Source organism: Garra rufa, chromosome 5 (assembly GCF_049309525.1).
Source record: "Garra rufa chromosome 5, GarRuf1.0, whole genome shotgun sequence".
NCBI classification, from domain to species: Eukaryota; Metazoa; Chordata; class Actinopteri; order Cypriniformes; family Cyprinidae; genus Garra; species Garra rufa.
In genome coordinates, this window is record NC_133365.1 from 35,495,789 (window position 1) to 35,507,203 (window position 11,415).

At 37.0% G+C, this 11,415-nt stretch overlaps 1 protein-coding gene across 1 annotated transcript in view; it reads left to right on the top strand.

The window, feature by feature from the left end:
- cacna1ba (calcium channel, voltage-dependent, N type, alpha 1B subunit, a) overlaps positions 1 to 11,415 on the top strand; it is a 210,553-nt gene that overhangs the window by 190,637 nt on the left and 8,501 nt on the right. Inside the window, exons 41-49 of the mRNA XM_073839905.1 lie at positions 1,159 to 1,286; positions 2,440 to 2,536; positions 5,299 to 5,404; positions 7,694 to 7,801; positions 8,336 to 8,463; positions 8,594 to 8,733; positions 8,842 to 8,968; positions 9,060 to 9,170; positions 10,665 to 10,703. Coding sequence (XP_073696006.1) covers positions 1,159 to 1,286; positions 2,440 to 2,536; positions 5,299 to 5,404; positions 7,694 to 7,801; positions 8,336 to 8,463; positions 8,594 to 8,733; positions 8,842 to 8,968; positions 9,060 to 9,170; positions 10,665 to 10,703 — 984 coding nt within the window. The remainder of the gene's footprint in view (positions 1 to 1,158; positions 1,287 to 2,439; positions 2,537 to 5,298; positions 5,405 to 7,693; positions 7,802 to 8,335; positions 8,464 to 8,593; positions 8,734 to 8,841; positions 8,969 to 9,059; positions 9,171 to 10,664; positions 10,704 to 11,415) is intronic.

Below are 11,415 nucleotides of genomic sequence, written 5' to 3' on the forward strand. Positions count from 1 at the left end.
CATTTGTAGTACAAAAATCTAAACACTGGATAAAGTTTCAACATTCTTGTTTAATTTTATTTGTCTTTTTTTTTACGTTTTTACAGAGGAAATTTTGGGTAACTCATTTTGTCACTTCATAATTCAGAAAATACTTAGAACGGACAGAAAACAATATATTTTCACAATTTTGGGGGGAATAAAATGTTGTATATAATTAAGCAAATTATATATGAACAAATCCCTCTGTAAAAACATTCAGGATATAGATAGGAATAAAAATTTTATGTTTGGTATGTGTCAGTGCTACTGAAGTGGAGATTTATATATTATTATTATAAATATGTCTTGTAATTGAAATCTATTGACACAAATAGATAAAGTGCAATTAAAGAAAACACTTTACAGTGTCTTTTGGATGTTTTCTTTGAACTAGTCTGAAAAAACACTTTATGAAAAAACAAAAAAGCCCAAAATCTCAACCTTGACAGGTGCATGAAAAAACAGCATTTTTGCCCTTAAGGGAATTTATTATTCATTATTCATATTTATAATGTAAGTCATGGCTAGACAATTTCATGCTTAGTCACCCTGGAGTGCTAAATAAAAATGTAAATATGAATAGGAATATACTTTAAAGCTATTTTACTCAATTTCTAGGGTGCCAATAATTGTAGCCAACATGAACTAGAGAACATTTATTTCATAATGAGATTTTCCCCCCAATTTCCATTGTTTTACTTTAATAAAATGTCAGAATTTTGTGAATTTTTTGAACGAAAGATCAAAATGATAAGCATTGCAGATTTATTTCCACAGCTGCCCTTGCTCATATTTACCAAGGGTGCCATTATTTGTGGAGGACACTGTATGTTATTTTTGTATGCAGCCTGCTTAAACAAATCATTAGAAATACATTTTTGTAGTATATACTCACAATTCATGTGACGTTACATCACATTACTCACGTTACTCATATTCGTGGCTAAGGTAAAATATTTTATTGATTGTAATTATTTATTTTGCCAGAGTGCTGTTGCAGTAGCTAGTAGCTGTGATTATTCAGAAAATCTAAATTTTTACCCAACCCTAATTTTAAATGAATGCCATGTTCTCAGATATATTCAGTTTTTCCTGCTCAGTGACCTTCAGATTCTCTTCTCCTGCCACTTTCTCCAGATGTTGAACCTGTTTGTGGCTGTCATTATGGACAACTTTGAATACCTGACACGTGACTCCTCCATCTTGGGGCCTCACCACCTGGATGAGTTTATCCGAGTGTGGGCGGAGTATGACCCAGCCGCATGGTATGTTTCAGCCTGTACTCCCCCGCCAGATGGAGACCTACTCTTGTGATAAATATAGTAACTGAGTTTGGCAACAGTTGAGAGAAGAAGAGTCATTCTGTTAGGGCTCAAAGGTTAGACCACATTAATAAAAGAGAGAAATGCAGAATATTCCCTATGACAAAGTGTGATTGAAGATCTCCCAGACAATGCCCGTAAGAATCGTGGTCTGGATGTGAATGGGATCTTGTACTCCTATCCGCGTCCATTCTGTCCACAACACTAATATGCTCTCCAAGCTTTCTTCATGTATGTGTCATGTTTTGCTTGTTCTTTCCGCAGCGGACGGATTTCCTATAAGGATATGTACAATTTGTTGCGAATTATCTCACCCCCCCTTGGCTTAGGGAAGAACTGCCCTAATAGGGTAGCATACAAGGTTTGCAACCCAAGCAACTTCTTCCAATTGTGTGGCCTCTGTGTGCAAACGCCCAGAGACCTAAACTTGAATGGCTGTGCTCAAATGACTTGCCTACACACAAGCACTTGCCCCACCAGATTTGACTGGCTTTGGTTAATGATGCTGGATGGGAAACAAAGCTTTCAAAGCCACATATCAAGCTAAAACCTCCTTTAATGGCACTTATATACACTTCTCATATTCACAATTCAGTTTTGGCACTAATGTTACAATATCAAGCATGACGTTTTTTGCATTTTTATCTCAACCAACCGTTCAAATGAAATAACTGAAAGAACTGGCATTGAAACCTTTGTTTCCATGCACTGAAAGAGGAAACTCCCCCTGATGTCTCAGCATGCAGATGCAGACATCTTCCAAACAATGCAGCCATTCTGTCACCATCCACTCCTCGTGTCCATCTCACTCACCTCTTCCATCTCTCCTTATCAGGGATCAACTCTCTCACGTCTGACCTCTAACCTTTGGGATCCATCTCTGACCCTGGCAGGCCAGGATGGCATCCCTGTCCATGACACTCTTGGAAATCTAATTAACAAAAGATTTCTGTTTTTTTGTCGTCTGTTGTTTGTTTTTGTCTTTTTCATTTCGTCTTGTTCGGTTTACTTTCTGCCCCCTTGTTTCTCTTCCCGTCTCTCTAACCCCCCATCCTTTTCTTTATTTTGGGTTTTTTGCGTTGTCTGCACTGTGAAGTGGCCGTATCAAGTACCTCGATATGTATGAGATGCTGCTCCACATGTCCCCACCTTTAGGTTTGGGAAAGCAATGCCCTCCACGAATCGCCTACAAGGTAGCTCAACTTCACATGCCCCCCTCTCCCTGCTCGTACTGTCTTCCCATTGGCTTATACTTCAGCCAATCTCTGTGCTCTTGCAGTGTTTTCCCTCGTTTTTTTGTTTTGTTTTGTTTCTCCCCACGCTCTAATCTTTTTGGTGTAGTCCCTCCCTCTCTCCCTTTTTAATTCAAATCTTCCCTCCACTTCCTTTGTAATCTAGGGATGGTCACAGACTAATGATGAGTATGACTGCAGAACTTTAGTTTATTTAATGTTGAACTACAACACAGACTCCTTGAAAATACATGCCTGTTTTGACATTTTTGCAAAATGACGTTACATTACTTCTTGCATGTTTTGTGACACTATCAAAGTGAAATGTCCAGTGAGTGACATTAAAATTCTGTTTTATGCGAAACAGTTAAAAATAAACCATATAGTAGCAGTTAGAAAATAAAATGTCTGATGAGTAGTGCTAAAATAATAGGCGTACAACTGGCTAATGGCGGAAATATGCTAATATGGGACAGTCTATCAGTGATTGTGGGCGGGGCCTGAGCAGTATGATGTCATACTGCTCAGAAAATCAACATAGCTTGATAATTAAGATTGTTTTTTGGAAGGTTTTGGAAGAAGGTTTTTTGGAGATTAAAAAAAATTTAATGCATTTTTATAATTTTAGGTTGGTTTTATCCACAAACTGCTAAGACATATTTATATGCAAACAATAAAAGTGAGTTTTACATCTGATGTACCCTTTAAAAAAAGTTAGTTAGCACATTTGCTAAAGCAACCATGCCATATAAGCTTGCTTTCATGTGATTCATAAGCACTCCATATCGAAAATGCAACACTTTACCAGGTGAGCTAATGAGCAAGTTTACTATTTCAAAAAACCATACATATCAAGCTGGATAATATCAAAATGTTTTAGTCTACAAATGATACATTATGATAATGATAAAAGTGTTTTAAGGTCATGGTTTTGTGCAAACAAACCGTGCGACAATAAATCTGAATTGATCGATAACCTGCCCTATAATCATTTTATGTGAAAAGGAATAAAAGTAGTGGTCATTTTAGTTGGAAATGGTAGACAGTAGGTAATTGTTTTTTTTTTTTTTTTTAGTTTTGCAAAAATGTGATAGAAGCATGTATTTTCATTGAGCCTATGTTGTTTAAATATGATGATAATAAGTGAGACTTAAATGTCATTTTATCTATGGTCATACTTCATGTGCATAAAATTTCCCCATAAGTTGCATTGTGTAAGGGTTTGTGCACGACATTGTAAAAATGATTTTCTGTACCAATCATATGGACTGTAAATGCAAAATAGTTTATGTAAACTCAGTTTACATAGAAAATGTGCCCAATTGCTCTTTTTGTGGGTTTTTATGTCTTTGGGATTCACTTAAGGGCCCCAAATTTATCTCCAAGACCTCTTTTAGAGCCTTCATGTTATATTAGAATAGGAAAGGTCCCCCCTCTCACCCTTGTTTCATGGAGCAGTGTGTGTGTAACCTAAGTTGCTTTCAGTCATGAGAACTTTGCACTTGACCTCTCTCTTCCTATCTTGGCGGTCTTTCACTTTTCTCCTTGTCTTGCTTGTGCTGTCTATCTTTCATCCACTTGACCATTTCCTCTCTCTTTTCTTTGTCCTGTAGCCTTCTCTCTCTTTCTTTGTATGCAGTATGTGAGAATGTATATCTGTGTGTGAGAATGTCCACCTGTTTTTTTTTTTTTTAATTCTGATTTGTTTTTATTGCACTGCTAATGCTAGTAGATGTATGCTCTCTTTGCTCAGGGGAGCTCAACTCTTCATAATGAATCACACTAAACCATACTGTACGCCTGTACATCCCATGATACAACTGAGTTGTCATGTTTAATGGTGCACTCGGTCAGTTTCCTCTTAAAAAGTTGTAACCGTACATAATCGATAAAAAAAGGTTTAAAATCATGTGCAGTCACCCTAATAAAAGCTGTTTTATTTTACACAGCGGCCATTTTGAGATCACATAACTAACCAAATACTACTTACTTTATCTCTGTAACTCCACCATTATTGGAGAGTTTTACTTATAGAATAAATTAATCAGAACTGACTGCTAATGTAGTATTGAGTGCACCTTTAAAGGTGAAGTGTGTAATTTTGGAGACTCAATCGACTCAATTACACAATTGACCTTTTAAACATGATTTTTTAAACTATTTTTACAAAGCTGTTGTTAGAATGATTCAGTTGAAAGTTGCTGGTGTGTTTAGCATTGTTTCAGCTCTAAAAAGCCACAACTGGTCACTATTTGAAAGTTTTAAATCTAAAAGCAGCTATTAGCTGCACTTTTATTGATTAATAACTCTCAGAGTCGAGCTCCCATGTCCTCTGAAGCCCCTCATGGTTATGTGTACATGCTTTTCTCCACTCTCGAGTCGGTGTCGGTTTATCACCAGTGCACTTTGGTTGCGGATTGTAGCCTATAGCAGTGAATGTGAATGTTCGATTCTGTATGTTCCTATTCTTTATGTGAACAAAACTGTTTATGTGCTTGAAGATTAGAACAGGATTCTGCATTAGCGAATTACCAGACTGATCCAATATATGTATTGCTTGATTGCTAGAATGCATGAATTGAATCAATAAAAGGATATTAAATAATCATGTCTAATCTCAGACGCACACAAACAGTTTTGTTTGAGTTTTTGGGTTGTTCTGGATGATGCTGATTTGGAAAAGTGTTTTTCACCCCACTAATGAACCTCATGGCTTCCCCTAGCGGCTGGTGAAAATGAACATGCCCATTGCAGATGACAACAGTGTGCATTTTACCTCTACTCTGATGGCTCTGATCCGCACAGCCTTGGAGATCAAACTAGCATCAGGTCTGGTGCCCTTTTTATTATCTAAATGAGTATGTAGTTATTGTATAGATTAGCATTTAGATAATTGTTTCACCTTCCCTCTCTTCTTAAAGAATCTGTGTTTCACTTTTCCAAATAACTCCAAATGTGATTAGTGCCTTATAGAGAGAACTACTCACTTATTCAGTGTGATGTGTTCTGTTGCTGCTGCTAGTGCCATTTTCACTCATCAGAGCAGTGTGTGTGGGATGGTGTGTGTAGCATCTGTTGTATCTCTCCGAGTGTTTGGCACTGGATGGGTTTTGCATTGCAAAGTAAAATCTATTATTATTATTATTATTAGGGGCCAAGCACTGAAGGTGCCATGGCACCTTTTGTATCCATTAGCGTTCTTAATATTCAGCTTCTTCTTCTTCTTCCACTCTTGAGTCTATGGCAGCCCATAGAACCGCTTGAGAATTTCACACACAGATAGAGGACAGTTTCAGCATTAACCATAGAAAGTTTGGTGTCTCTAACTCAAACTTTCTAGCGTCACCACTTGTCCAAAATTTCACTCATGTTTATGCTAATAATTGTTGAACCTTCTTTTTATTTCCTCTGTTTCCTTGGCTCATGTTGAGTCAAATGGACTTGTATTTTTATAAATGGACAATATTTTTAATAGGTCGAAAAACCTACTTTTTCAAACTCATCCTAGGCAGTTTGTTTGATTTTGACCAAAATGGTGAAACCATTGTAATGAAACTGGTCTTTGGGTCATGCCGAGAACATAGATACCAATTTTGCCATAATCGGCTGAACTTCCTGTAAACCATTTTAATTTATGTTGAAAATGTGTGACTTTTTTTAACTCTTCCTAGACCATTCGTCCGATTTTCACCAAATTTGACTCGATTGATTATCTTCAAACCATGGTGGCAAAAACGTATGGATTTCATGTTGATATACAAAACGGTTATTTAATGCAACAATGAATGATGCCAAACTGTGCCTGAAACTGCATGTCTGCAAAGCTTTGACATATCGACACCAAATTTTACATGTGCCATTGTCACCTCACACTGACCACGCCACATCAATTTTGTAAATTTTGCGCCACCTATTGGTCAAAAGTAATATAATTGGCCATAGTCATTTTAGTCAATTTTGCCAGAGTTGGCTGAACTTCCTGTCAGCCATTTTAATTTATGTTGAAAATCTACTTTTTCGAACTCATCCTAAACTGTTTGTCTGATTTCGACCAAATTTGACTATTATTTTTAATACATTATCTTCAAACCGTGGTTGCAAAAAGTTTGCATGTGCCATTGTCACCTCACACTGTCCACGCCACACCAATTTTGTTAATTTTGTGCCACCTATTGGTCAAAAGCAATATAATTGGTCATAGTCATTTTAGTTAATTTTGTCATATTGGTACCAAACTTGGCATGTGCCATCGTCATGTCACACTGACCACGCCACATCAATTTTGTAACATCGCCACCTATTGGTCAAAAGTAATGAAACATTCATTAACCATCATAATGAAACTTCCAAAAGTGCTAAAAACTTTTTTTGATTGCATTAGCCTATTATAATTTAAATGGTCTCAAAATATTCCTTGGGTCACGCTGACAACAAAGATAATTTAGTCGGATTACCAAATTTCCTGTCTGCCATTTTGATTTATATTGAAAACATACTTTTTTAAACTCGTCCTAGACTGTTCATCCGATTTTCACCAAAATCGACTCCAATCATCTTTAGGCTGTGCTGACAAAAGGTTATAGATTTTGTGTCGATAGACAAAACCGTTTTTGTACAGCACCGCAACAAATTTTGAGGTATGATGCCAAACTTCATCTGAGGCTGTATCTCTCCAAAGATTTTGACATATTGACACAAACTTTCAGTGTGCCATTGTCACCTCACAGAAACCCACAACACCTCGATTTAAATACATCTATTGGTCAAAAATGATAAAATGATAAACCATTAAATCATATTACTAGCAGTTGTATATGATTAGCCATTTTCAAAATCATCTTAAAACGGCTTCAATTACTCATTGCTGCAGTTGGTCTGATGCATGCCATGCATGCTTCTGCAGTGCTTGGGCCCTTAATTGCTGCTTGCAGCTATACTTATGATTAAAATAGTATTAATATCTAAATTCTCTTAGCTTCTTAGCAAAATCGAGTATATTACAGGAGATGAAAAAATAAATGTTGAAAATATTTGTGAAACACTAATATAGTGAACTGATTTGTGTATATATAAGATCTAATTAGCCTCTTTCCTCTGTGTTCATAAATTTCTCCACAGGCATGGTGGCCCAACGTCTGTCAGACGCTGAGCTGAAGAAAGAGCTCGCTACAGTCTGGCCAAACCTGTCTCAGAAGACTATGGACCTGCTAGTCACGCCACACAAACGTAAACATATTATGAATCATCACCCAGGAGATTCTTTCTTACTTTTGCCACAAAAATACTCTCAAATACTTGCATCCACATATTACAAGACTAACACTAAGGTACAGACACACACTTGAATAATCTAAACCAGTGTTTCTCAGTTCTAGTCCTCGTGTACCATGACTCTGCATATTTTGCATCTTTCTTATTTAACACAGTGTGACATAATATACCTATTCAAATAATAAATACAATTCAATTTCATGTCTCACACACTTTAATGCACTTTAAATGGAACATATACACTCCCTTTGAACTGGAATCATGGCGGAATATCCTATGACGGGATATTTGCACTTATGGTAGAATAGAACAAACGTCTGAAGTGATAAGAGATACCAAGTGGTGGTACACGAAGATTGGAATTGAGAACCACTGATTTAAACAGAACCCAAGTGCAAACATCTTGAACCACAATACACAGCGACATCTAGTGGTCACCAGTGGAATGTCCAAACAACACCTAACTAAAGTGCATTTGTCTCTTTGCAGCCAATGAGCTTACAGTGGGCAAGGTATATGCGGCTCTTATGATTTTTGACTATTACAAGCAAAACAGAGCCAAAAGACTTCAGATGCAGCAACAGCAGCAGAGAGAACAGGGAGGACCTGGATCTCAGGTAATACATAAAAACACATTTAAAATAATAGTAAAGTTATCAAGCTGTAAAATAACAAATAGACATACAATGAAAATATATGGTAGTAAATATGTGTTTTGATTCCTTTTTTTTTTTTTTTTTTTTGAAGAATAAAGTCAGTGCTCTTTTAGAGCCTATTCTCCCATTAACCCACATCCAGGATCAGGCCATGAACAGTGTAGATTCGGCCTCAGAGTTTAAAGCTCAGATCAGACCCAGCTCCACCACGCTTAACAACGGACGCACACAGTGAGCACAAAATCCCTGCTGCATTTATATTCAGTACACATTTGAAGTAATCTCTTTGCCAGGACAAGTGTATTGACTCTAATACATTCTGTCAAATTTCATGCTCAGTCTTGACAACACAATAAAGGAATCTTCATCCTGGGCCTCAGAGAAGTCCAAGGAGGTCCAGCGGCCTAAACAGCGGACAATGTCCAGAGGTCAATCAGAGGATGCCTCAAATGCAAACACTGCCCAGGTGCTGTAAATAAAAACGCTGACTCTCTCTGACACACATACAATGTCTTTCTTTAATGTGTTTTTAATCTCTAATTGTGTGCATTTAATAGGAGTCAGTAGAAATGATGCAGATGGAGAACAGTGCCAACACAATGACCTCTGGCGGCCTTGAAGGCCAAGGACGTGCAGTATCCATGCCAAAGCTCAACGCCGAGATGCAGGTATTCTACTGGATCAGTGTTTTGCAGTCAAAACTTTCTGTGACTTGCTTGAAATTCTACAAATATATGCTGAAAGTACGTTGAAATACTATGATAAGAAATGTTTGCAATATTAAGCATCATGACAAGCTGTTTTTACACTTTTACACTGGAAGCCTTGCGCATTCACGTTACAAATGGCCGCACACACTATTATATTAAAAATAAGGTGAATAGTTGAATATGTAAACATTGTACATGTTGATATACTGTTGCATTGTTTTTGCATGTCAAGTCTAATGAAAATAGGACATTTGTCCTATTTCAGGGCACAGGGGAAGTAAAACATAATACTGTTAGTCTTTGGTAGGTTGCCAGATCTACACCCTGGATCAGTTTTCAGCTTGTGCTGGCTAAGAGGAAGTGAACTGAAGCTCACGATCTCAATAAGTAGACTCTCAAGAAATCGGTTGAGATTACTTTATGGTTACTTTGAGATGGATTTAAAAATCCATATTGGTTTGAATACTGGATTGCACTCTTCAGCTTTTATTTTAAATGTAATTCACACAGAACTGGCTAAAAGGCTAATACATTTTACTAATGGTTTTTGTTGTTTTTGGGATCTCAACATTTAGTTTGCCTAACGTTATAGTATGTGAGAATGACAGAATCATTGGAAAAATAAATCTAGAATCATCTGAGTGTGAAATTCACATTCCATTTGGACTCTGCAGAAGACTATCTGTCCATTAAGACTCATCAGGATATTCCTCCTATCAAATCACACCTATCCCACACCTCTCTAGTGCTAATGGGCTGCTCAGGCTCACTGAGTGCCTCTGTTTCACTCCCAAATTTGATTCCCATCCAAAACCAAATCTCTTTAAAGTGCTGGACTAACCGATAAGAGACATTAGATGCTGAATGTAACGTTTCAGCACCTGCTAATATGACTAAATCCCTCTGATTTCTGCGGGGGAAATCCTTTCACCACTGGCTCCTGGCCATCTCCAGTCCTTCTGCTTGATGGACGAAAAAAGAGCCACAGCCTCAAATGCTGATTTTTTTAAACCACAACCCAGAAACTCTGCAAAACTATGATACGTAGAAGATCTGCAAAGACATTATGATTGACAAGTATGCCTTAGGGAATGACTTGTGTCTGTCATGGATGGATAGAAGGAGGATGGATGATAAATGATGATCTAGATTCCCAAAGGGAAGCTTAAGTTGCTTCACAGCAACAGACGACAAATAAAATAAGTTCATGAAAAAATACAACCTATTTTTGAGTGTTCAGAACTATTATTTGGCTTTGTCTTTTTTTGCATATGTGAGTTTGCAGTGTTACAGGTGAAGTATGTCTGTACCGCTATATTAAACTGCAAAAATACTATCATGCATGTTGACTTTTAATGTGTTTCCTTACATTTTCATGAAAAATGCTTTTTACCTCTCTCCACGTCCTTCGTGCCCTTCACTTCCATTCTGTCCTCTGACGTGCTTCATCAGAGGAGTCATTCCCGTCATTCTCCTGGGACTTTACTGGAAGTATGTAACTTTTTTTTCAGTTTTCTAAGAATATATTCTAGGCTTGACATATCTACATCAGTGGTTCTTACTAGTTCACTTTCAGAATAAAAAATTCCTGATAATTTACTCACCCCCATGTCATCCAAGATGTTCATGTCTTTCTGTAGTCGCAAAGAAGTTAAGTTTTTTTTAAGGAAAACATTCCAGGATTTTTCTCCATATAGTGGATTTGTATGGTTCCCAACGGTTTCAATGTATTCAATGGGTGCTCTACATGATCCCAGCCAAGGAATAAAGGTCTTATCTAGTGAAACTATTGCTCATTTTCTAAGAAAAATATAAATGTATGTACTTTTTAACCACAAATGCTCATCTTGTACTAGTTCGACCTAGTGCATTACATAATCAGGTATGCATGACGTTGGCGGAGGTACCAACTCAGTGTCTACAAAGCAAACTTGCGAAGAAAGTCAAACGCCCTTTACAAAATAAAGTTAAACTACGATCTCAGACAATTTTGAAGTTGGAGGAGAAAATGAGAGTGAAGTTTTTTGTCTTACCCTACCGAAGTAACCAAAGTACACAGATGAAAAAACTAATTTTTTGTCTCGTTTCCAGCCAAAATAGCAAAACATTTCTAGACAAGTTAAAAAAACAAATGTTTTCAGAGTTTTTGCCAATGGGGTAAGAAAAAAAAATCTTATTTCATACAGAAAACAAGATGAATTTT